Source organism: Neopsephotus bourkii, unplaced genomic scaffold (genome assembly GCF_033783945.1).
Source record: "Neopsephotus bourkii isolate Nb327-2 ecotype Australia unplaced genomic scaffold, CSIRO-AGI_Nbou_v1 NB_1632, whole genome shotgun sequence".
Taxonomy (NCBI): Eukaryota; Metazoa; Chordata; class Aves; order Psittaciformes; family Psittacidae; genus Neopsephotus; species Neopsephotus bourkii.
Window position 1 is genome coordinate 1,157,362 of NW_026902107.1, and position 26,915 is coordinate 1,184,276.

Genomic DNA, 26,915 nt, shown 5'->3' on the forward strand with positions numbered 1-26,915 from the left:
GCTGTAACATTCACTGCACAAAGAACATCAGCTCAAAACCAGCAGTGGCCAGAACAGAAATCCTCATTGCTCTGGTTGAAAATCAAGCAAGAAGCTCCCAGACCTGCAAATGATCCCTGGATTCTGAGTCCCAGCCTTTCCAGGGATAGCTCCAGTCAGGGATAAGCTCTGCCTCAACCCAGAGCCACCCTTCCCTGAGCCCATTAGGAAAACACTTGGATCAGGTTGAGCTTTTAAGAGCTCCTTCACACTGCCTTGGCTCTTCTGCTCCACAATCATAAACCACCTTTTAAGGTCTTAACTGGTTTCCAGCATCACTTCAGAGACTCTTATCATTGCTTAGCAGTTACTGATGCTTTTCAGGGTATAAACACCCATGTGCAGCTACTCCTCAGTGCAGGGGGAAGCACTTTGAGACTGGCACAAAGTGCCATGGATGTGCCACACAATAGCTTCACTCACCAGGATCCCTTGGGCTCAGCACTGTCCCCATCCTGCTGATGGCAAAATAAACAGGGATGAGTGACTGGCTCCTGATGAGAAACAAAGGCAGTGACAGCCTGGGAAGAGCAAAGGTGCCCAAACTGTTGGCCTCAGCAAAAATCACTTTCAGTTTAGTGCTGAGCACACAGATTGACTCAGCCCCAAACCCCAGGTCTTAATTTCTCTCCCATACAAGAAAGTTTAACTGCTTTGTATCTACTGGGTAGTAATAAAATGAATGGGTAAACTTAGTTATGGATATTTTACAGCTAATACTGCCAAGGGTGGCATTAGGGTAAGGGAAAGCAGCACCATGCCTGCCACCACTGGAGCAGCCAAGCAAACTTCTCCCTAAATAGCAGCTCACAAGTCCCCCATCTCCCAGCATGTTTGCTGTGGAACATCTGCACAACCAGCCATAAACATCTCCCACTGCCAATTATAACTCTGGAGCAGGACATTCCTGCTTCTTCAGCCCCTCTTTTCCCTTCCATCCCCTCTTCCAGCTCCCAAAAGGCAATGCAAAGGAGCAGAAAGACCATGCTGGGAATGGCCCTGGCACAGACATTTACACTGCAGAGAAAAATGGCTGCTTTGGACAGTGCAGATCTGGATTGCAGGGGAAGCCCTCAACAGAATTCCAGCCCTTACTGCAGCAGCAGTGTTAGTTCTTCTATGCAGAGTGTCCTCATCACCCCTGAGAGACACTCTCTTGTATGAGCCAGCACCCAGCAACCTTTGGACAAACCTGGTGGCCTTGGTACCATGTGTCAGCATCAGTTTGTCATTTCTCCAGTGCTCAGACAGCCAAAGCCTGGGTCCAGTTCTGCAAGGCCACTTGGATGCTCCTTTGCAGGTACAGCCAGAGCATGGAGCTCCCCCAGTCTGCCTGGAGCAGAGTGCCTCCTACCAGCCCAGCTACCAGGCCAGGCAACAAGGAGCTGCAATGAGCCTATCAGGGCATATGGTTCAAAGCCAAATTTGTCAGCAATGACCCTCTCCATATCCCAAACCAGCAGTTTTCCTCCTGTCCCCATCCCACTACCTCTTACTCCAAACTGGCTGCAACACAACCTGGGTTCTTGCTTGCTGTGATCCCCATCCCCATCAGTCTCATCACTGCAAAAATAAAGCTGTTGTAAGGGTGTTGTTGGAATAACCAGCTCTGGAGAGCCATGGAATCAAAACAGAGACATTCTGCACTACAGAAAGGAGATGAGAACTGAGCTGGGCAGCTCCAGTGTGAGAAACCCATCAGCAGGGTTGAAACTGAAGCTCCTGAGGGATGCACCAGAGAGTGAAAGACAACAAACAGGAGGAACCAGGGAGTTCCAAAAGGAATGGCAACACCAGCGTGTACCGGCACAGTCAGAACAACACCAAGTAAAACTGAGCTTCAATACTCCTGCTTCATTTGGTCACCCCAAAGCCAGGCTGGGGTCACCTGTGTTGCAGTTCACAGCACATCTTGGGCACCGGCAGCACAGTGACAGCAGGGGTTTGGTAACAGAGCATGTACACAAAGGGGATGCCTGACATGCCCCATCCGCACAGCAGGCCTCAAGGAAACCCTCAAGGAAACCCCAGAGCCATGCTCTTGGGAAGCAGCCAACCTGCAGACTGGGTAAGACTCCAGCATGCCCAAGCCAACCTGACTTATACCTGCAGCAGGACTCAGGGCACGAGCTTCTTCCCACATTTCCAGCCCATGGGAAGCATGACAACGCTGCTGTTTCAACCCAGCTAGCTCAAGGACAGACATTCAGTGACAACACGTAGTATGAGAGACCACCACAATCTACTGACTGATCACATCTTTTGCCCTGGGAGTGAATTTAGTGGGTTTCCAAACCCCCAGGCTGGGAATGCTTCCGCACTCCTGCTGGATTCAGGCTATTCCGGGCTGTTCCTGGGGCTCCTGCTTGTTCTGATCATCTCTGAAACTGTATTTTTAGCTTTGGCTTCCTGGTTAAACATTAGCAGAACACCTCCAACCTGTCAGTGCACAGAGAGCCAGGAGGCCACGGGTGTTGCTTTGTTCCACCTTCTGCCCTTTCCTAAAGCTCTTCAGGAGTTACAGAAACACCAAAGATCAAGAGGAGAACCATGAGAAGCCACAAAAGGCCCAATCTTTGTAACAAGTGGAGCTGTCTGTTCAGGAATGAAGTTCCTAGAGTCAATACAACTGCATGCAGGGGCAACATGGATGTGTTTGCCAAAGGCAGGGTCAGAGCTCGGCCTTCACTTCAGAGCAGGGCCGCAGCATTCACTTCCCCTCTCCAAAACATGGGGGGGGGAACAGAGCCATGAAGAAACCAGAAGATGAGAACACAATGGTGTGTTCTTGCTCCCATACTGTCACTGTGAAAAATCCCACCAAAACGGGCCCATTCCTCCCACCTGTGCATCCACTGCTCCAACCACAGCCAACCCATGGACCATAGGCAGCTTTTACAGACCTTGGTCCATCATTCTGGCTCCTCCAGCTGCTTCCTTCTAAGGAGCTGAGCTCCTGTCACCAGCAGCTGGCATGTGTGTGCTGGTGACAGGCAGAAATAATGTGTGGAGCCCTAAATCCTCCAAGAGAAGCTTCTTAATCCTAAGTGCTTAAATCACTCCATCTAGGTGGGAAACTGTCCTCCCCGTGGCTCTCCTAAAGATACCCAAACCATTGCACTGGGCATGCTAAGCTTGATTACCTCTGCTTCCAAACCTGGCAGCAGAGGATGGTGGGGCAGACACCAGCCCTGCTGTGAGCTCAGCTCAGGACATCCAGAGTCAGGCACTTGGGAATGCCCAGAAATAAAAGCCCTGCAGCACTGCTCTTCCTTGAGCTTGTCCAACTCCATCCTGAAAGCACTGAGGCCTTCATCCTGCACCAGCACAGCCCAGCACCACATTCCATCAGTGGAAGATCAGAGATGCTGCAGAAATGGGGCAGTGACCCCAGTGCTGCTCACTCAAAGGGAGGAAGTCTCAACAGTGAGGCTCCTGTAGAAATGTCCTGCCAGGACTCAGGAGCACCCTGTTTTGGACCAGGAAGTGGGATGGAAAAGGAAGGAAACGTCCTGAATACAGAGATTCATAATCTGTGGGTTATGAACTACTTCAGAATAAAACACATGAGGAAAAGCTAAGTTGGGAAACAACTTCATATGAAGGACAGGGGATATAAACTTCATATGAAGGACACGGGATATGAACTTCATATGAAGGACAGGCTGCAGGATGGTGGAAACTGCCTGTCCCAGGTCACCTCCTCTTCTTGGAGGCTCTTTCCACCCCCAAGACATCCACAGTAACATCAGGTCGGTGCCATGCCTGAGATCCTACTGAGCCCCAGATCTGCTGTGTGCTGAGCCACAGGCAACATCAGCATCCACAGGGGTTTGGGGAGCAGCAAACCCTCCTGCAGCACCCAGACCTCCACAACCAACCCAGACTCCAGGACGCACACGCAAGCCAGGATAAGCCCCTCAGCTCTGTGCTCCAAACAGCTCAAGGGATACTCCTTGGGCTCTTCCAAGAGCATGATGGCTGGACGTGCGTTAGACTCACACTTAGAAGAGAAAATGCTGAACTTCTCTGTGCAAGCATCGGTATCTGTGTGCTCCCAACTCCAGCCACCCCAATGCCAACGCTCATCACCCAGCCTGATGGACGAGCCCCAGCTCCCAGCTCAGTCCTGAAGTGACAGCAATGGGTATTTTTCCATCTCCTTCAAGCTGTAAAGCAGAGCTCACCTGAGCGCTCCCCTGCCAGCTACTCCTCATGAGGCTCCTCCACCCATCACCGTGTCCTCGCCCCAGCGGAGGAAGAGAAACCAAGCAACAGCAGAAATAAAGTCATAAAATACACATTACCTTTGCCCGGGGGCAGAAAGTCTAGCATCCAACCATCATCTTCATCTGAAGATGCCAAAGCAGTTAACCAACATATCACATGGCAGCAGCAGTGGTGGGGGATGAAGGACTTCATCAGCTTCCTACCCAGGGGCAGCATTTTGTGCCCTTCTCTTACCCTCCCGTGTGAGGGCAGGCTCCAGCCTCTGGGCTGTGTAACACATGCAACAGTGGGAGCGGATACGAGTCCAGGAGTGAATGTGAGCTCCACTTCAACACATCCCCATGGTAACTATCTAAAACCCTTCACTTGGGCTTTGCAAGGGGAGGGGCAGGCTCTGGAGGCAGCCAGGCCCAGGCTGCAGTGTGCTGACAGCAGCAGTGTGCTCACACAGTGCAGGGACATGCCTGTTGTTTGACCACACGCAGCACCGGGCTCTGCGCTGCCCTTGCTGTGGCTGCCTGGCAGGCCTGGCCCAGCCAAGGCTCTGCATCACCTCCCCAGCAGCTCCCCAGCCCCATCCCGGTCAGGGCTTGTCGCCAGCTGGGTTTTGGCCAAGGCAGCGACTCCACTCCTCCAAATTCCAGTGCTGGAGCTGCTCCCAGCTCTGCCCACCCAGCCTTAACGCTTTCACTGCTGCCCCGCTCAGCACCCGGCACCCCTTGTGATGTTCTGTTCTGGTGAGCATGCACAGGGCTGGGAAATCAATGTAATGGGTGCAGTGAACCCAGCAGGGAACTCCAGAGGAGCTCAGCATCACAGAATCACAAGCATTGCATGGGACCTCTGGAGGCCACTTAGTCCAACCCCCCTGCCAAGGCACAGTCCAATGGTACAAGGACCTTCTGAGTTACTTCGACCTCTGACAGCCCTACCTGTGCTTGTGGGCAGGCTGCTGCAGGCTGCCTGTGTCCCTGCATCCTTGTTTTTAAGGTCACAGTGTTCCCTTGCCACCCAGCAGTGATGCACAAACCATGGTTGAGCAGAATTAACCACAGGATCCCAGCCTGGTTGGGGTTGGAAGGGATCTTAAAGCTCATCCAGTTCCAACCCTCTGTCTTCATTTCTGGTTTCTAAAACTCTGAAGTGAACCCACAAGTCCTGAGCATCTTCTGTGCAAGGTAACTGCAGGGGCTACCAGTAGCACACTCTGCCCATTGAGCACTGCTCAAAGCTGCCAACCAGCACCTAGTTTTATAGGACACCCACCTCACCTTCTATTCCTAAGAGCCAGGGATACGTGTTTCAGAGTAAAAGAGCACGTGTGCAAGTGGCATGAAAAGACATACAAGATGCTGTACACTGCAGGTGAGGAGTGCTGATCCCTGGTTAAGAGATAGTCCTAGGAGTACAGCACTGGCATGGATGGGAAGTCAAGAGGAAGCTTTTGCCCCAGAAGCCCCCTCCCTTTGGGACAGTCATAGAATCACAGAATACCTTAAGATCATGTAGTTCTAACCCCCTGCCTTCCCCAGCTGCTGCCTGGCTGGCATGGGCAGGCTGAGGATGCACAGGCCAAACCCTGCCACATCTCGCCTTGCTCTGGGAGCCCAGCAGAGCCGACCTCCAACCCCAGCCTGATGGGGAGCAGAGAGGAGCAGGACTGACCGCTGGCACAGGCACCCCTGGAGCTACACCCCTCTGCAGTGTGGGTTCATTGGAACCCTGCAGCTCCAGGCTGTGCTGCACAAAGAGGAGCTGCAGGAGATACCCAGGAGCCTGCAGCCGTCTGGCCGCCAGCCACCACAGAGCACATCTGACAGCCATGGAATTACCAACCTGGCAGGCAGAGCTGCTCCTCCTCGCCGCTTGACCTCCCTTTCCTCCCTTCACACACACACGTGTCCTCAGGAAAGCTCCCCTCGGCATGGCTGGCTGGGCCCCAGCTCCACCAGCACCCTGCCCAGCAAAGCAAGCACTGGTGGGAGTGGGAGGCCCCGGAGCTGGAGAGGGGATGTGCCTGGAGAAGCCCTGCGCTCCTCCACCACTGCTGGCAGGCAGCAGAAGGGACAGATTAGAGCTGAATTAAGTTACCAGCATTAAATAAACATGCCTGGCCTCTTTGAAGTTCTGCTTCCCTTGATCATGAGCTCATTTTGCTCAGCCCCAGGAAAGCATCAGTCTCCATGGAGTTAACTCTTCACAGGACATCTCAGCTCCCCCAAGCACCTCGTGCCCATCGGCAGAGCTCATTCAACCACCCGTAGCACTGACCTCCTGTGTGTCTCCCCAGGTCTCCCTGATTTAGGTGGAATTCCAAATGGGAATGGGAACCTGCCCAACTCCACTGCGTGGTCCTGCAGGCTCCAGGCTGGCACATAAGGAAGCTTTGCTGGAGCTGGAGGAAAGGGGGATCCCTTTGCGGTGAAGCATCCTCCAACCCTGCCAAGGGCAGCGCTCTCAGGTCCTGGGAGGACTGTGCTCAACCCTCCTCCAAAGCAGGGCTGAGAGGTAAAGGAACAGGGAGGAATCTGATTACAGACAAGGAAAGCTCCCAGTGCTCCCTTCATTTGGTTTAAGTGGGAATTGCAAAGTCTGGGCCAGGAAAGGGAGGGGGGCAGCCACAGAGAGGAAAGGAAAACACCACAGAGCCAAAGCTGATCCTAACTCCGGGATGTTTTTGCATGGCTCATACAATCTCTGCAATCCCTGCTCTTGTCTCTGGACTTGAACAACACAACCAAGAGAGCAGAAACCTGCCTGAGAGCCTCTGCCTGGGAGTGGGAGATGTGACTTTGGGGGTTCACTACTTTAGTATATGAGTGGGAACCGCAGCGTGGCTGCTGGTGGAGCCAATGCAAGAGGGGGAGTCACTGCTGCCTGCCAAGGGGGGGAAGCAAATGCTTCTCAAGATGGCTCAAAATGACCACAGTGTTGCCCCACACTGGGGTGTCACTTCTGGATGCTCTGCTCCCTCACAGCCCTGGCACAGGGAGGCTGCAGAGATGCTGCCTGTGCTGGGTGCTGTGAGTCTTCCCACTTCTCTTAGGAAGGCCGTTTGCACCTTGCCCCTGAACCCTTCCACCTCTAGTTTAGTGCCAGCAAAGCTCCCACCCAACACAACCATGTCTTTAGCCCCTTGTGCAGTACCTGAGAAGCACCTTGGAGATGCTGGGGGTGACCGCAGGGCAGTGCTGGGCAGGGGGGGCAGCCCTGGCTGGGAGGTCCCCAGCAGCTCTGTGGCGCCCGCAGGACAGAATGCAAACAACCAGCAGGAAGCGAGGGAGAGGCTGGGAACATCAAGGCCAATAGCAGCAATCCAAGATAAACAGCAACAACCTTTCAGTTCCCAGCCAGAACAGAATCACCCCTGCACAAGGGGAGCCTGAGCCAGCCTTGCAGCACAGAGAACAGGGCTGGGTCACACCGAGGGACAGCAGGGGTCTGATGGGTCAGCACAAGCTGATCCTGGGTTTTCACAAGGAACAGTCTCATGAGAGAAATGCCTTTCCTAAGTAATCCTTCAGCTCCAGCAGAGAGGCTGCTTTCCTTCTCATTCCATTGTCAGGCATGGGCTGGGTTTGCCAAGCAGCAAATGCCAGAGGGATGAGCATGGGGACAATGACAGCTCCCAGGTCCTAAATGCAACTGTAGTGCTAGCAAGCTAAAGACATGTGAAAACCTCCACAGCCAATGCTCAGACCTCTGCAAGCTCCTCAGCATCATTCCAAAGCAACAGTCACAGCCCTAGGAACAAGGCAAGTACAATCCATCCAGACCTGTGCTTCCCACGTTCAAAGCAGAGATCACAGGACAAGGCAGAGCAAGGTCTCTGCCACAGGCACAGTCACATGTACATGCCACATGTACAAAGAGTCCTGCAATTCATACTTCTCGTTATTCCCTTACTTTATCCACAGATAGCCTGGTCCCCATGTGGAAAACTCCCTTGGAACGTGCATTCTAAAGGTGTAGGAAAGCCTCCGATGAAGGTGTTGAGGAGGAGCACACCCCAGCAGTGGTGACCAACTCCATCCCTTCAGAGAGCCATCTCCTGCCCACCTCTATCCATGGCTGCTCCTTAACACCTTGAGGCCAGGCTGTTACACTGCATTTACATGGGATCATCTGTACCTTTACCACGCAGGAAGCAGTGTAAGAGAGGCAGGCACGGCACCCAGATGTCCCTGCTGCCAGCCTCTGCCTGGTTTGCTGCTGTTTGAGAGGTAAATGGAGGAGGAAGACACCTAAGCAACAACGTGGGCCTTACCTTTTGTTCCAGGGGGCTGCAGATTATCTCCAGTCAGCGAGCACCAGCCTACGGGAAAGATGTCCCGGGAATCATATCGGCACCAGTAATCGAAGGCACCTCTCCAGCCATCAAATGTTATGAGGACCTCAGAACCTCTCACCTCCCCAATGGTGGCCGGGCAGATGAAGTGAGGGTTCTTCCTGTCCACTGCCTCCAGCTTCATACCTGTCTTGAAGAAGTTTTGGGATGGAGATGGTGGTTCCTATAAGGAGAAATTGAAAATGTGCTGAAAGAGGATATGCCAGGGCTGTCCCCTCCCTCAGCAAACTCCCCTCCAGGAGCAGATCAAGAAGGAGCTAGTGGGCTGGACGTGAACCCCAACCAGGTGTGCTCATGCTGGCCTAACTACACAACTACATGCCCTTCAAGTCAAGCAGCAATGAAGTCCACTGCTCAGTGCTCTGCCATCACCCTGCTGCTAGATCAAACCCACATGTGCTACGTTAACACTTGGAGCCTGTGACACCTCTGCCATGCAGCACAGGCAGGAAATAAAACTCCAAAGAGCCTCTGTAGGTACCTTGTTATCTCAGAGCAGGAAAACCTGAGATATGAGAGTCATTCTCTGTCATTCTTCCCCAGACTGCAGCTTTGCTAGACATGTGAGAGATCTGCCACCCATCCTTATTTGGAGCTTGCTTCTCCTTGTCTTTTACACATCCACCATCCCATAGCACAGCACAAGCCTCTAAAATGGCTTCTGTAGCTCTCTGACAAAAGATGTGAGATTACAAACTACAGACCCATACTTGCAGTGTGGCCTCTCAGCAGTCTTTGCCCACCTCCCAAGCTCTGGTACATTAAAAGGTTTCAGAGAGGTGCTGACTTTCAGATACTGCATTCCTGACTTGGACAGCACCTGCAGCCCAAGTGAAAAACAAGCCCATCTCTCAAGCCTGAGTGTTGAAGCCCAAGATGCTTCCTTAGCAGACCCCTGTCTGCATCCTGACACTGCTGTGATGCAGCCATAGAGGGTACAGGTCTGCCCCAGAGAAGCAGCACCAGGGGAAAGCTGGTCACTGTTTACCTCCTCTAGTGAGAAACCAGCTGTGACTCTGGTGCTCTGCAGCAAAGGGGCCGTGCCAAGAGGGTGTCTTCATAAACAGTGAAATAAATACCTTGTGGAAAATCCGGACAGGAGCCATCTCTGCTCCATTCAGAGTCTTCAGAAGGAACATGGGCCAAGAGGAGGCATTCAGCCGAAAGCCTGCAGGGGAGGAAGCAGAGATAGAGACTTTGAGACTGGATCCAGCAGCACACGCCTGCTGGGATGGGACCTCTGCAGCAGGCACACACTGTGATCACACATCACCCTCCTCCTCATGTTGGAGGGTGAGATGTGACCTTTTCCAGATGCTCTGCACACAAAGCATGATGCTGTTGAAAAGAACCCCCTGGGGATGGCTGTCTGCAATGTTCTGCTGGGAACACACGTCTGCACATTACCCATGCAGGCAGAGAGCTTTGCACAGCACTAGTGCTGGCAGCCTCAGTGATCCTGCTACAGGGAGACATGAATCAGCAAGTGCACACTCAGAGTATGGAATTTCTTCCTCCATAGGGAATCTCAGCTCCTGGGTGGTCCCCTGCACCTTTTAGAATGAGCTGCAGGCAAGCTAACCTGACTAAATGAAGAGGCTGTGGCTTGGCTGGGAACCAGATTTAACCATTACAGGAAAGAATGGCAGCTTTAGGCTCGATGTTGTCTATGAAGAGAAGTACAGAAATAGCAGACAGGGGTTTATGGGAAGAAGAAAGCAAATTCACATGCTCTGGGCTACGGCCCTGAGTGCAACTGCACAACCAGGTATCACAAAACACCTTCTTTGCTCCATATGCATCTTCCTGCAGAAGCAATTTCTGCTGCTCAGCTGAACAGGGCATTGCACTGTCTGTATCTGTGGTAGTTTGAAGATAACCCTGGGCCTGGACCTAAAGGGAGAGCATCCCATGGTGACTGACATGGCAAAGCTCTGCCAGGGTTGAGATGCCACAGCACAACATCCTGGGGGGATTCTGACTGGACACAAGAGGGAGATTTTTCCCCATGAGAACGATCAGCCACTGGATAACCTCCCCTGGGATGTGATGGATTCCCCAGCGTTGGCCACTGTTAACACCTGACTGGACACAATGCTGGGACATCTAGTCTAGGTCAGGTTTTGCCTATAAATGTTGGACCTGATGGTCCCTGAGGTTCCTCCCAACCTGGGATTCTGTGATTCTAGCCTGGCCCAAGGTTATGCAGGTCACAGCTGGGCACAAAGACTTCTTCCAGAGCATGAACCCTCTCCTTCAGCAGCTCCATTACCCTTATTGCCATCTGCTGGCAAAAGCCGGGCAAGGCACAGGAGGAACCATGGCTGCCAGGCAGGACTGGTACCCACAGGAGATGGGCAGCTCATGTGCTGCTCCCTGGGACCAAGGTCTCGAAGCGATGTCTGCAAATGCACAGCAGCATGCATGGAAATAACATCAAAATTCTTTACTGTAAGGGTGCTGAGGCACTGGAATGGGTTGCCCAGGGAAGCTGTGAATGCTCCATCCCTGGCAGTGTTCAAGGCCAGGTTGGACACAGCCTTGGGTGCCCTGGTTTAGTGTGAGGTGTCCCTGCCCATGGCAGGGGGGTTGCAACTGGATGATCTGAAGATCCTTTCCAACCCTGACTATTCTATGATTCTAAAACTGGCAGCTTCAATGTTCAGAGCTGCAGCAGGTTTTGCCTGTAGCCAATATGAAGGCAAAGGGCATCATTAGACCTGCATACACACAGCTTTGTGTGGTGGGATGTGCCAGAATATGCATCTGATGATGTTCCTTCCTTCTTCAGAAAGGTCAATCCCAAGGGTCCCACTGCAGTTCAGGCCCTACTTCCACAAAGCTCACTAATGGTTCTCCATGGAAAAACATGATTAAAAACACCCCTCATTCCAGGTGTCCCACTGAAGGTTTCCTGCATCGCTACAGATCGGCTTGATCTCATTTGCGGATGTGCTAACTGAGGGAGATTTATGAAGATGCTTCACAAATAATGGGCAGCAGGATGCAAAAGCAGGTTGAGTTTGGTGTTTCATCAGGAAAGAACCAGCAAATGAGCTCCTCATTTGGCCAGTGCCAAACAGAAGATGCATTCACCCAAAGACCAGACTGGAAAGAGCACTTGTTTGTCCACGTTAGTGATCAATCTGCAGCAAAGTGAAACTAAATCAAGAGATGAAATATTACAAGTGTCTCTTCACATGAGACAGGACTTAAATCACTGGGAACCTTGTCAGACCTTCTGTTTCCTCATCACATGGTCCCCAGCTGACTTCCTACTGACCCAAAGGCACTTGGGCACACATACCCTTAGACAGCATGAATGAAAACCGAAATGCTTTTGAAATCAGTGTTGGGATCAGCAGTGCCTCAGCCCTGACTGTTCTCTTGGTTATGCTCTACCTCAAGTTTCACAGATCCCCAGCAAAGCCAACCAGACACCAATACCCTGCTCAGCTCAGGGGGAGCGCAGGGGAACGCACTGATGGATGACACCCAGCTCATGCCAAGCACACCTTGGAGATGACAGCACTTGGAAGCAGAATCAGAAGCCCAGAGCAATGGGCAGTGGTCAGAGACCAGGCCAAGTGCCAGCACTGCCTGGGTGACTGTGGCGTGTCTCCCAGGAAAGGAGAACCTGGATTCATTCTGTCCTTATACAGGCAGTTACCCAGGAGAGGCCATCATGGTTGCTCTGCCTTCCAACACTACCACCCACACCCCTGGGTCGCTAGGACTTTGGGGTGCCCTCCATTGCTTGTGTGTCCCCTAGAAATCACACTGGCTCTGGCATTCTTTCCCACAAATGCATGGAAGTGTTTTTCCTTTGGGGTACACAGGGATAACTTCAGAAAGCACAGTCAGCATGTGCTTATCCTGAGCTTGGCAATCAAAGAGCCCAGGCAGTTCACCTAGGTGGAAAGAGCTCTTTCATCTACACTCTAAAACACCTCCTTATCCATGCCACAACATCCACGTGGAAATACAGACCTCGTGTGGGATACATGTTTAACAGCCCAAACTAACAGGGCTGCTCCATATCACAGTGGTAGGCAGGGGCAGTCCAAGGGTCTCTGTCCCAGGCACAGAGATATAAACCCCCCAGTGTTTTCCGCACAGATCATGTGGGTGCTCAGTGGACAGCTGAACTCCAGCTCACCCAGTGGAGGCTGCAGCATCCCTCCGTTCTTCTCACAGTTTCCTATGGGCTGGATTTCAGCAGAGTCCACCAGCCTCCAGAAGTCATTCTTGTTATCACTGCCATCGAGGCGCAGGCGCAGGCGAGCGCCCGTCAGACCCACCACTGTGGCGATGCACGTGGACGTGGTGTTCCGGGGGTCCTGGGCTTCTAGTTTCATACTGATCTTGAATTCATTTGCAGGTGGAGTGTATGACTGCAAAGAGAAAAACAGGGACTCATCCAGAGCCAGGATTTCCACTATTTAGGCTGCTACCCTGAGAGCACCAACACTGGTTCTACCAGAGACTGACAGCATCCTCCAAGCACAGCACGGGAGCAGACACCACAGAGCAGCAAAGAAAGCTTGGTGAGCCCTGGCAGACCTGTAACCAGACCTACCCTTTCCTCATAGCCCTCTTCTCAGGGGAATCACCCAGCCAACCCAACAGATACAATTCCTCCGTGCTGCTGAGGAGTATCCTGGTACACCCAGACCCAGGTGTACCATGTAATGTGCCAATTCCCTCCTGCATCCCCTGTACCCACCTCTGTGCTCAGTGCCCAAGGGCTGCTATCCCATCACCAGAACCATATCTCTAAGGGCCTATGCTTGGCACAGTAAAAGCTTTCTCACGTTCCCATCCATGCATATCTCAGAGTAAAATCTGTGCTTGTTACCTTTGCTTCAGCACACTTGGTTTCCTGTTAATTCTCTGATATCCTTAAGCATCTTCCTTGCCAAAAAAGGGGCCTATCCCAAGCAGGGAACTCCTGGGTCACTAATGCACCATCACCTTTGACCTTTCCTGTTTGCACCCTCTTACCTGCTTGAAGCAATGGGCGGGAGCTGGGATGGCACATGTTTCTTTCAGGTATTTCTCCCAGGTGAAGTGACCTGAGAAGAGAAAACGAAAGGATTCAAATAGGAACTGACAAGCAAAAAGCTCAGAGCGAGATGGCTGGACTCCAGATACAGGCAGTTCTCCAGTCCTCACAGAGGAGGTGCTCACAGGCAACATGCTCTCATCAAGATCCTCTGATGTTTGTGACCACAGAGGATTTACAACTGCAGCTGACAGGCAGAACAAAGCACCGTGCTGCCTGCGGCATCCTACTGCCTCTGCGCTGCTGAGAGGGGTCTGCAAAGAGCGAGGGTAACAACCTGCAACTTCATATAAATACCCAGCACAGATGGGGAGCTGTGGAATCTTCCAGACAACTGCCCCTTGGAAGTCATTTGTTAAAGAGATGGCTCAGTCTGGGGATTAAGAACAGTCCCCGTGGGCTAAAAGCAGCCCAAGTCAATAGGAAACTGCATATGTTGATGCTGCAGCTTCCCTGGTCCAGCCACACACCATGGCCCAGCAGTTCAGAGCAGCATCAGTTCGACCTCAGCAATCACTTCCTGAGGCAGACACAGAGCCTGTAGGCAGGATGGAAGCAGGGATCCTCCAAACAGGGATTGCCTGAACACAGCAGCTCACACCCAACACCAAAGCCCTTTCCACTGAGCACTGCTGTGGGAAACGCGTTGATCCTTGCCCTCACCCTTCCCATGTACAGCAGGAAGGGTAAAAGCAATATGTCATCCAGGGGAACCTGGGATTAAATGAGGAATTAAAAGCTCCTGTGATCTGAGCAAATTGTGACTTTTGCCATTTCAACTGAGCAGCTGGGAAAGGCTCCTTCCAGCACGACAGGAGCTGGTATTCATCCCAACAGCTCCTGGGGGACCGCCGCTTGCAAGTCATTTCAAGAGCATTGAATGTGTGGCAGCACAATTAAAGAGTCAGCTCCTGCTTCCCCTGCTCACATCAAGTTGTGAATCAGCCTATTCTCAAAACAAAAGCTACATTAAGAGCCATTTTAGCTACTGCAGCGCACACCACACCTCTAAGAACTCAGGCATCAAGGTCAGCACACGTTGCTTCAGTTCCGCTTCAAGTGCACAGAGAAGCCGTCAGGGCTGGATAATCTCCCTGCTCCAAATACATAAAAGCAATGCTACTTTCTTGCCTCCTCCCATGCAGATGATGAGCACGCTGTTAAACACAGTGGAAATGAACAGGAAATACACAGTTTCATTGCCACTGCCTGAAGGTGGTGACCTCGACGTAAGAAGGACGTGGAACTGTTGGAGCCAGCCCAGAGGAGGCCATGAGGATGCTCAGGGGCTGGAGCAGCTCCTGTGTGGAGCCAGGCTGAGAACACTGGGGCTGTTCAGCCTGGACAAGAGAAGCTGCTTGGAGACCTCAGAGCAGCTTCCAGTGTCTGAAGGGGACTACAAGGATGCTGGAGAGGGACTCTTCATCAGGGACTGTAGTGATAGGACAAGGGGTGATGGGTTCAAACTGAAACAGGGAAAGTTCAGGTTAGATAAAGGCAGAAGCTCTGCCCTGTGAGGGTGCTGAGGCGCTGGCACAGGGTGCCCAGAGAAGCTGTGTCTGCCCCATCCCTGGCAGTGCTCAAGGCCAGGTTGGACACAGGGGCTTGGAGCAAGCTGCTCTAGTGGAAGGTTGGAACTGGATGGTGTTAAGGTCCTTTCCAACCATTCCATGGTTCAATGATTTTACACTTGCTCGTATCAATGAAATGTATGAATTATGTGTACTAAACACCAGGCAAAGCAAGCCCAGCCATGGCAATGCCTCTTGCATCCCTCCTTATAACTCTACTTGCTGACCTGGGCTCATCTCAGGCTGGGGGGTCCTTCAGAAGCCCCTGTCTGTGGAGCACAGAGGATGCTGGTAGTGACAGTACCGTGTGTCTGCCCCAGGGCCTGAGCAGGGCTCTATGGAAGGGATCAGCTGCACTCAACTATTTTAGCTTAAAGGAAAACCCTCCCCCCTGCTCAGCTGGTTTCAATCCTCACTGCTAAACACGGTCCTGGCTTTAATCCTCCTCTCAGTGGCTCCACAACAGCCAACGCTGCTCCGCTCCCCGCAGCACCGCGCTGCGCTGGGACTGAGCTGCACAGCCCCAACAGGAGCAGCAACCTCCGAGGCAGCTGCGGGCCTCTAAAAATAGTGCTTGCACATGGAACTGATCTGAGATGAATTCCACTGGGACCCAAGCACCACATGAAGACACACACACCCCACCAGAACTGCAGGTACTTACGACTCATGGTTCTGGGGACTTATTTTGTGAGAAGCAGCAGAAAGAGTTCTCTAAACACTGAGAAAAGGCAGAGTCAATACAGCAGTTCAGGCTTGCTTCTTTCCCTGTTCACTACCGGCCATTTCTTAATGGTTTTAAACTGGTAGAGGCAAGACTGAGATGAGCTCTTAGGCAGAAGCTCTTCCCTGTGAGGGTGCTGAGGCGCTGGCACAGGGTGCCCAGAGAAGCTGTGGCTGCCCCATCCCTGGCAGTGCTCAAGGCCAGGTTGGACACAGGGGCTTGGAGCAAGCTGCTCCAGTGGAAGGGGTCCCTGCCCGTGGCAGGGGTTGGAGCTGGAGGAGCTTTAAGGTCCCTTCCAACCCAAATCAGGCTGGGATTCTGGGATTCTCTTCCCTACTTCCTCCCCAGTGTGCAGAGCAGACTGCACTCCCCCAAACTGGAGGGATCACCCACTGAAGGCACCATGCTCCTCCCTGTACCATACCTCAGACCTGCTTGAAGGAAGAAACAAGAGGAGGATCCTTAATGAGCAGCACCATGGGTTTGTAACTGCATCTGTGAGCTGAACAAGGGCCAAGGACTGTAAAGCTGCATGACTCCTGGAACTCAGCTGTGAAAATGCCTACTTGGGGCAATGGTCCATCACTCCTGCTTGCATTTGGAAAGCTCCTTACCACACGCTTGTGTCAAAGGGAGACAGCATGTGCAGGCAGAATGTGAAATCTGGGCTCTGATGGCTTAACCTTCCAAAATACTCCAAACCAAACACTCCACACATCCAAGGGGTCATAGCTGTGAACAGTGCAAGACTGCACCTTTATGTTTAACTTCTCATCGTGTTGAAAATCTATGTTCATCTTTTGCCCAGGATTTAAATGAAGACAGAGTTTCTGTTTGTCTCTAACTGAAGCCTGCTTTGGGCCCCATTAGCATTTCAGCTCCCCAGGGGTCATCAATCCAACTGAAACAATACATGTGCATTGCAGGTCACATCTGTGAAGGAGAACGTGCCCTCCCCAGATCAAGGCATCCCATTAAAGTCTGCAGCCCATATGTGTGTCTGCTAATGAGCATCAAGCAGCACATGAAAGCAGCACAGTCTGAGGCAGCTCGCTATGAAAATGAGCAGAGGATGGTGTCTGCTGGCAGATCCCAACGCCTGGGCACAGCCTCCCCAGGGATCAGCTCTCCCAGCACCATGGCAGGGCTCCTGCATGTCCTCCCTGTCACGGTTCCACTTGCTCAGCCATCAATCCAGCTGCACATTCTCCATCAGTAACGGCTACAACCAACATCACGATCCCACTTACTCGCTGTCTTGCTCAGAAGAAAGGAGAGGATGTGTGAGCCAAACCAAACAGGTTTCAACCACCGGGACAGCATCTGCTTTCCTGCTTCTCAGAGGTGTCCCAGTGCAGCTTTACCTCTAAGCAGGAATCCTTTCAGCCTGGATCACAGGTTGCTCTGTGCCAGAGAGCTGCTGTAGGTTCACCCCTCACACCTACCCCAGCCTCAGGCAGTGAGTTGCTGCTTAGTTTCTTGCAGGGGGCAGATCCCTCACTGCTCCATGTGCTTGTTGAGGAGACACGTGCCCATGAGCCTGTCTGCAGAGGTTCCTCCCCAGGCCAGCGAGCCCTGGGATGCAGTGTGCTGTGGTGGCTGGTGTGGATGAGTGCTGCTGGGGAAGCTGAAGCCCCCAGAAAGCTCCATTTCAGGTCAGCACTGCCCCTGAACAGCAGCCAGTCTCTGCCATCCGCACACAGAGCAGAGGGGAACAGCAGCATAGCCTCAACACCCCAAACACTGACCGTACACAGGCCATGGGAGCTGTGGCAGTGCCCCATAATGTCACATGGAGCTTAGTGTGCGGTGACACAGGAGCCAGGACTTTACTGGAGGTTCTAACACACTTCCTGCCCTTGGAGAAGGTCATTCCAAACTGTGATCCACAGGACTTCACATTGAGGGCAGACAAGAACAGATGAGATGCCCCAAGAGAGAATGGCGAGGGCTGATGGTGGCCCACAATGTGTCAGAGAACCACTGCCCTGAGTGCCACCCCCTGAGGTACAGCAGCTACTGCAGCTCTCCTAAGGGCTCTATTACACACAGAAGAGAATTCCCAAAGGCAAACACGTATTTCCTGCTAAAATGGCTTAGCTCAGGCAATTGTTCAGTTTCCTATTGCTCTCTACTTGGTGGGAAGTATGGACATCGCTTCCCTTACAGAGACAGGCAGAATGGGAGGACGTAAGGACATGATCTTCTTATGCTCTGTAAGTAAAATACAGGCCCTAAAATCTATTAAATTACACAAGCCTTACATGAACTTCCTAAAGCTGGAAGTCATCTGCATCCCTCCTGAGGAATGGCAGGAGCCAGTTCAGGGCCACAGCCCTCCCTGCCTGTGCTGGGGATGCCTCATCTCCAATGACATGGGACATCTTTCACTGGAGCAGCTTGCTCCAAGCCCCTGTGTCCAACCTGGCCTTGAGCACTGCCAGGGATGGGGCAGCCACAGCTTCTCTGGGCACCCTGTGCCAGCGCCTCAGCACCCTCACAGGGAAGAGCTTCTGCCTAAGAGCTCAGCTCAGTCTCCCCTCGGGCAGGTTCAAGCCATTGCCCTTGGCCTCTCCCTACAGGCCCTTGTCCAAAGCCCCTCTCCAGCTTTCATGTCAGCACTGACAGCTGCTCTAGGAACCCTTCCATTGGCCATACCATGTCTCTCCTGCAACAGTGAGGCCTGGGCTAGCCACTGCTGTGAACATGGAAGAGCAGTGAATGGAGAGTAAGAAGTTCCTTATGCCCCAAGTGCATGGAAAAACATGGGCAGAGTCTCCCCTCCGCACTTGCAGCTGAGGAAGAAACAGATCTGCTGGATCCTGGCTGGTTTCAAATGAGCTGGCTCAGCTCTGGGCTCACCCCAGTGTCTTCTTGGCCAGTTCTGACTGTGGTCAGAATTAACCACATGAGGACTCACGTGAGGGCTCTCCAGAAGCAGTTTTTATCTGTAATCTCATTTGGCGTTTGCAGTTTCCCACATCCCAACAACTCAAAAAGCTTTCAGGAGAAAATAAACACAAGGGGAGAGGGGGAGAGGGAGAAAAAGAAGGAGGGAAGCGGGGGGGAGAGGGAGAGAAGAGAAGGAGAAGGGGAAAAGGGGAGAGGGAGCTCTCTTACCTTGGTACTGGGAGGGGGACTCTGATGGGCGACCGTACTTGTGCTTTTTACCATCTTTCCAGTCTATGGCTGAGACAAGAGACAAAGTGTTTGTGTCAGTGAAAGCAGCCAATGCTCTTGAACATTATCTGCCCATGGCATGGGCTCTGCAGGCACTTCAGAGGAGAGGAGTGACCTCCCTGGCCCTGTCATGACCCAGGTAACACGGATCATTTGTCTAAACCAATGGGGTGTGCTTGAAGCAGGGAGACCTGACTTGAGGCATCTGCATTTGCATTTTAGTCTCTGCCTAGTCCTCACCAATCAGTGTCCTCCCACAGTGGCAAGCAGTAACCTAAAAAGCAGCAAACGGGTGAAGCTCCATCATTTTAACTATATGAAGAAGTGGCAAAGCTCGAAAGGAACAAACGCAAAAGCCACTAAAACTGGCTCATGTGGCTCTCACTACACCAAGACATGGGAAGTTCGGATTAGCTCTTAGGCAGAAGCTCTTCCCTGTGAGGGTGCTGAGGCACTGGCACAGGGTGCCCAGAGAAGCTGTGGCTGCCCCATCCCTGGCAGTGCTCAAGGCCAGGTTGGACACAGGGGCTTGGAGCAAGCTGCTCCAGTGGAAGGGGTCCCTGCCTGTGGCAGGGGTTGGAGCTGGAGGAGCTTTAAGGTCCCTTCCAACCTAAACCAGTCTGGGATTCTATGAAATGAATGAAAAGGGTGGAAGAACAATTCCCCTTGAGGGACAGTATTCTGCCATCTCCTCAAGAAAGCAAGACTAAAGGACACAAAGTATTTAAGCCAGAAGCAAAAAAGCCCCCGTGGATGAGTAAGGCTCCTCTAGGTGTTGCTGGATAACTCTAACAGCATCTGTGCACTCCAAGTAACCTCTTGCCATACTCTGCTAGAGAAGTTCTATTTTATTCTTCACCTTTAACATGCAAAACTCCTCATTAAGCAGGCAGGGAAAGCAGCAGAGAGGGCAAGAGAAGCAAGAATTTCTGCAGGCAAATGAAGAACAAGCGAAAGTTCAATGCATTATTAAAACAGCAGGTAAGTAGGACACAAACCCAAGTGTTGCTGCTGTAACCTATGGCCTAGCACAGGTCCCACAGCACTGGGCTGAGGCATCCTGCTCCTGAGGAAGGGAAGAAGCTGTGCGCAGCCGGGCCCGAGGCCACAGTGCTGACAATCAACGTGGCTCTTTGATTCCCAGCCCTGCAGCTGCCTCGCAGCACGCTTCCCCCATCCCCTGCTCGCCTTCATTTATTTGCACTTCATTAAAGGACAAGCAGTGATTGGAAGGGGATAATGCTTCTGTGAGAGGAGCCACCAGAGAAGCAAAGACGTTTAAAACACAAGAAAGGGAGGAGAGAAACGGAGCATAGGAATCTCCTGCAATAAACCTGGTGAGCGTGCAGCAGATGTGAACAAAGCACTGTGGAGGATGCTCCATCCTCTAAGCTGCTCCCTTCCCCCATCCTCCCAGGCATATGTGATGAGATCACCCCGGTCCAACACACACGCGTGGCACAAGGCTGAAGGAAATCAATAGTCCTCTTAAGCACAAGGAGCCCTTAGGAGCAGCTAAGCTTCAGCAGCCCCACAACTTCCCACTTGAGTTGGGGCACTATGGGGAGTGCACGTGTGGCTGCTGCTGCGTGGAACAGGCAGGAGGCTCGGGTGGCCAGAGGTGAAGTACCAGATGCCATCCCCACGAGGTAGGCTGGGCTTTGGTTTCACGCCTCATTAGAAGGGGAAGGCTTGTGCCAGCACAGGAGCTGTCTGCCTCACGCTGGGAGCACAAGCAGATGGTGTGTGCTCATACACCAGAACACCCTCACTGCCCAGCACTGTGCCCCATGAGCTTCAGGGTGCACCCAGCAAGGGACTGCTCCTCCACCTGCTTGGGTGAAAGGTTCTCTGCATGCTGCTGGAGAAATAAGCGGCTCAAACTTGTGCCCACACTTCCCCTGTGCTCCCACCCCACTGCTGTCCTCATGCTGCGCTGGGTCCTTTGCTCAGCACCAGCTCTCTCCTGGGCCTGTGGCTGTGCCAAGCATCAGTGCTCACCTTTTTGAGGGCCTGGTTTCCGCATTCTATCACCCGCTGCTGTCCGTACCCTGGGACTGGCTGCCTTTTGGATAACTGAAGATGTCTAGGAGAAAAGAAATACACGTGAGACCATTCCTCATTCTGGAGCACACAGTCATGTGCAACATGAACTAATCACACATCAGGGAGAAAACAGATGCTCTTTCACCCTGGGTTGAGCAGAACATCTCCTGCTGAACACAGACAATTCATTCCAACCCCCTTCAATCTGCAAGTCTTTCTCCATTATGTGGACAACTTCAAATGTACAGCAGTGGAAGCAGCATAACCCAGGGAGAGGAGCACATGCCAGTGTCTGTGTTAACTGCTGCAGGTCCTGGGTGGGTGCGTGGCATGGGGGGGGGTGTTCCCTAGCACTAACAAAGGGAGGCAGAGCTGAAATGTATGGAAGAAACCACATGGAAACACAACATTAACTCTGGCAAAACAGCACTGCAAAGCCCAGCTCACCACTTGCAATTCAAATTACTCACAGCAGTTCTGGGTAATAAGGGTGAGAAATTGGACAAAGAGCCAGGAAACATTTTTGCTGTCAGGCCTGCAATCAGTGGCCAAGTGGTGCTGCATTTCCTGTTCTCCTGGTTGGAAGAAAACTGGCTGGACTGTCCCCAGCAAGAACAAGCAGTTGAGCAGTTGCATTCTTCCTCTGCTTAGAAGAATGGTACTGAAAATCAGAGCTGTGGGGAGGTGAGAGCTGGACACATCCATGAAGCCCACTACCAAACCGGATGGTTGAGCCACAAGCAAGCCCTTTGGAAAGTGGTAAGAGCATGTTTGACACTGCCCTAACTAATGAAAGATGAACTGTGTGACTCTCACTCTATGTTGTTCACAGTGGGGCAGTCAGGCTGCAGGATGTGCAAGGAAGCTGGCTGGGGACACAAGTTTCTGCTTCAGATCCAACTTGGCGAGAGGCTTTGATTTGGAAATCCAGCTACAAACTACAGCCTTGAAGTGCAGTGCTTGCAACATTGAGCAATACCCTGACATGGAAAATACTAAAGGAATATTAAATGCTAAAGGAAAAAAAGCCAACCTAGCTGTTTTTTTAATCCAAATCAAAAGGCACACAGGAGCCTCTCATTGCCACTCTCATAAATAGCGTGTTTGTTTGTGCACACTTGTGAAAGGAGTAAAGTTTCTTTTCCTTTCAGGAGCAGAAGGTAATCTACATGGGAAAGCTTATTTACAACTTTTAATGCTTCTCTTCATCATTTTCTCCAGGCATTTTTATTAAAAGCCAGCAGTCATGGTAGGGACAGTCCCCCTCAGGGTGAAAGGGGTTTATGTAAAGGCACCAGACATGCATTCACCATCTCTGGCTCCTCACCTCTGCTCTCTGCTCTGCTCAGACATGGGCCTGGCTGAAGTACCTAAACGCGGATCATAAATCTCACAAGTCTGGCCTGGGATGGGTGTTCCTGTGCTCCTCAGATGCTTCTGAAAAGCTCCTTCAGCCTGAGCACTTCGGAGCCCTGCCGCAGGGATGAGCAGCCTTCCCTGCTGAAGTGTTTGGCTGTGTGTGAGATGCTCAGGCTGGGACTTGGGAGGTGAAATTCCTGCACTCCCTATGCGCACACAGACAGCAACAGGAGTAACTCCAGCTACGTGTAAAGTGCACAGATGGGTGCTGGTCCCAGTGGGCTCCCAGCACGTGGTGGAGGAGAATGAGACATTTAAATGGTGCTCCTATTAAAAAACAACATAAGAAGGTGACTCTTCCCTAAAGGAGGTGACTTGGGCTGCATGGGGACCCCAGCTCTGGAGGGTGCCAGCCTGGGGACTGCACTCTCCAAAATATGCTCCCAAGAACCTGTCTGAAGGAGATGGTCCCAGCCTGGCTCCTGCCACCCTTTGCAGTGCTCCAGCACCATGCACCATCAGCTGCCAAAGACGTTCTCACAACACAGGACAGCAGCACAGGGTTTTATCCTGCAAAATCGTGACTCAAACATGAAAAAACCCATGGCAAGTAATGATTGTGCCTCAGGGACATGTAATGCTCAGAGAAGAGCTGAAGCCAAACTCCACACTGAGTGTGTTCATCCCACCAGCCCTGCACAGTGCAGATGGGAGCCATCAGCCTCCCAGGGACAGGGACCAGTTGCTGCACAAGGCTCTTTACCCACAGAGACATAGCCAGTGTGCCCTTCTGGAACTGGTATAAGCTGGGCTTTACTGACATGGGGCTTGGCAATTCCCACTGGCTGTGATTTCATTCAGTAGCTGCCCAGCAAACCTGGAAAATCTCCATCCTTGGATATACTCCAAGTACCCCTGGGTACCACCCCGAGCAGCCTGGTCCAACCTTGGAGCTGGGTCTGACTTCCCCCCAGCTCTGCACGTGGGGCTGGACCACACAACTCCAGAAATTCATAAAATCCCAGCCTGGTTTGGGTTGAAGGGGCCTTAAAGCTCCTCCAGCTCCAACCCCTGCCACAGGCAGGGACCCCTTCCACTGGAGCAGCTTGCTCCAAGCCCCTGTGTCCAACCTGGCCTTGAGCACTGCCAGGGATGGGGCAGCCACAGCTTCTCTGGGCACCCTGTGCCAGCGCCTCAGCACCCTCACAGGGAAGAGCTTCTGCCTAAGAGCTCAGCTCAGTCTCTCCTCTTTCAGCTTAAAGTCATTTCCCTTCCAACTCAAAGCACCCTACGATTTCATCTCGCTGACACCTGATTGGAAGGCAAGTGGAGCTGTCCTGTAGGCTTTGGCAAGCCTGAAACACGCCAGTGAAGAAGACAGACGTCAGTCTAGAGGGATGAAAGCAATCAGCAGAACAGGCACTGCAGGATGGATGGATGTGGCCTGTGCACTGCTCAGGGACTGGAGGCTAGAAAAAAAGTCTTAATGAATAGCAGAAGCTACCAAGTGGTATCTGAGGGGGAAAAGCGAGCTGTCTGCATGGTCAGTGACCCCAGACACACCCCCCTGATGAGACCCTGTCAGCTGGGTCAATGACACAGAGACACTTTTGCATCAGATGAAGCACTGGAGGTTTACCCAGCCCAGCACATGCAATACTCCACATCCAAACCTGACACTTGTGCAGAGCTGTGTATCCCAGTTAAAACTCCCTTCTTTTTCCAACGCTGTATTTCTCATGCTTGCAGATAGCATGACAATCCTGGAAGCATGAACCACACTTACATGGTGTTGGTTTCAGGGTTATACCCTCAAAGAACAGCTCAATGTGCGAGTTGATTTCAATCCCTTCCAATCTATAAAGGCCAACTGACATGCTGCCTTTTGCAGCGGGTAAAGTGCCTTTCCCAGAGTTTCAAACAACTTCCACTCACCGGGATCTCAAAAGTGCCAGGGGCTCCTCTGAACTGTCATGAGCTCTAGTTCCCCATCACTCCTCCAAGCCACCAAAGTCAGTCCAAACACTGCGGCATATCAAAACCTGGCAGCAGAGAGACAAAACGCAGAAGTCTGCATTTCATTGCAGAAAGGCTGGGTTACCGCTTGCATTATTCATGTTCATATTTAATTCATTTAAAACATCCAAATTTAAATTGAAAGGCAGCTGCAACAAACATTCCCCCTTCCCATAGCGAAGCAGCGCAGGACTTGACACAGTTTAAGTGCAGCTTGCGATGGGTACACGGTGCTGTTAAACACCTTGGAGATGAGCAAGATCACATCAACCGAGCTGCTACAAACTAGTTCAGCCTTTGTAGAATGAAACTATCACACAAAGAAGGATTTAAAAGACTAGAGCTGATTAAGAATAAAAAGAAGAGAGACCACAGGAGAGGCATATAAATAATGAAGAGCGTGAAGGGAGTGAATTGGGGATGTCAAATTCTCCCTTCCCCAGTGCAGCAGGGCAAACTGTAACACTGAAATGCTGGAAGTATATAGCAGGGAGAAGGAAATGTGTGTATGGGAAGCTCACAGACATGCAACATGGTGTGGATAACATTCTTATAGAGGCTGTTATCAAGACAAGTAAGTAAGTAACAGTAATAAAGGACAAAGACATTCAAAAGCAAACCCACATTTGTAATCGCATCAGAGCACAGAGCCACTGGCACTGCCAGCCAAAGGAACAGATGAGTGGGAAGTGGGGAGACCCCTAAATCCTGACCCCGCATCACCCCATCAGCTCCTGCATTTTTCACTGAATCCCAGTCTGGTCTGGGTTGAAGGGACCTTAAAGCTCACCCAGCTCCAACCCCTGCCATGGGCAGGGACCCCTTCCACTGGAGCAGCTTGCTCCAAGCCCCTGTGTCCAACCTGGCCTTGAACACTGCCAGGGATGGGGCAGCCACAGCTTCTCTGGGCACCCTGTGCCAGCGCCTCAGCACCCTCACAGGGAAGAGCTTCTGCCTAAGAGCTCAGCTCAGTCTCCCCTCGGGCAGGTTAAATCACAGACTGATCTGGGTTGAAAAGGACCTAAGATCATCCAGTTCCAGCCCCTGCCATAGGCAGGAATACTTTCCACCAGATGAGGTTGCTCCAGCCCCGCTTTGGCCAACAAAAGCTGATTTCCTCCCCTGCTGCCTGGCTGCCAGCATCAGGTCACAGCCAGAGGCAGGACACCAGCATGAGACCTGGTTTTGTTACCCCTGCACTGGTTTACACTGAGATTTACACCTCAGATGTATTTTCCTTTTGCTTGTTCAAAGGATAAAGGCAGCTCAGAGCCAGGCAGGGGTGGGAAGCGCATCCCAGGGTGTCCCTGCCTCCTATGGCTGGTTTCTCCACACATCCTGGACATGCAACTTAATCTAATTAAGTTCTCCCCGCACTGCTCTTCCAAAAGCTCATCCTTATCAGCGCTAAGGGAAGAATGATCCAATTTACCTGTGCCAGGTTGCACGGGACCTTCGTGGCTATGAGGCAGCCTTGCTCTGCAATATCCTTCCAGTCAGTGTTGTGACTGCACCAGCACTAAAACAAGGAGGGGGAAAGTGTGGGTAGAAGCTGCTGTCACATCTCCCCAGACCTCATCAGACGCATGTAATCTCTTTATCCACAAAGCCCCTGCTCCTCTGGAGTGCATAATTATGAAAAGAGTTAAAGCTGAGGTTCTTAATGTCTCTTCTAAGCACTTCTTTCTTCCACTAAAGGCCCCACTCACATCGGAATGGGTTTCCTGGGGTTGTTTGGACTTCCTATTATATGAGGAAGCTTCTGGTGACCCACGGGCTGGAGGCCAAGGCACTTCACAGCACTACTGTGATTGACTGAAAGGGCAACTGAAGTTTTGTTGACAGCGTGCCAAGCTTCAAATCTCTCTGGACAATGCAGTTGCCAGCAGGCAAGACGTCTTCAGAAAGGAGAGGAAGAAAACTCCCAACAGTGAGGCTGGAAAATGGTTTTATGGGGTCGGATACAAGCCCCACAGATTAGGAGGGTGAAAAGAAGAAGGAAACTCCGCATATTGCCAGAGGACTGTGAGAATGATGCTGCCTGGGAATCCCATGGGACAGCAACAAGAGAATCCTGATGGTTTCTCATAATGCAAAAAAGGCCGTTGATTTGTTTCCCCACAAGAACATGGGTCTCAAGCACCATGAGCAGTCCAGCTCCTAAAACCCCTTCCACAGAACCTATGCTTCAACTTCTCCTTCACAGGGATCTTCCCATCAAATACTATCAATTTTCCCAATAATAAAGAGTTCTTCCCTATAAATTCCCTTGGGAAATGTGAGGGCAGCATTCTTAAGCCCCTGCCCAAGAGGGGTGATGCCAGTGTTCCCATTCCA

The 26,915-nt window shown here is 51.9% G+C and overlaps 1 protein-coding gene across 5 annotated transcripts in view; it reads right to left on the reverse strand.

Annotated features, from left to right (window-relative positions):
- Positions 1-26,915, reverse strand: part of SCMH1 (Scm polycomb group protein homolog 1) — a 58,593-nt gene that overhangs the window by 21,368 nt on the left and 10,310 nt on the right. For all 5 annotated transcript variants that reach the window (XM_061373700.1, XM_061373699.1, XM_061373697.1 and 2 more), the window contains exons 2-8: positions 24,498-24,604; positions 21,159-21,243; positions 19,098-19,166; positions 13,622-13,692; positions 12,777-13,011; positions 9,697-9,785; positions 8,537-8,780 (exon numbers count right to left, since the gene is read on the reverse strand). In XM_061373700.1, coding sequence (XP_061229684.1) covers positions 8,537-8,780; positions 9,697-9,785; positions 12,777-13,011; positions 13,622-13,692; positions 19,098-19,166; positions 21,159-21,183 — 733 coding nt within the window. In that variant the 5' untranslated portion in view covers positions 21,184-21,243; positions 24,498-24,604. The remainder of the gene's footprint in view (positions 1-8,536; positions 8,781-9,696; positions 9,786-12,776; positions 13,012-13,621; positions 13,693-19,097; positions 19,167-21,158; positions 21,244-24,497; positions 24,605-26,915) is intronic.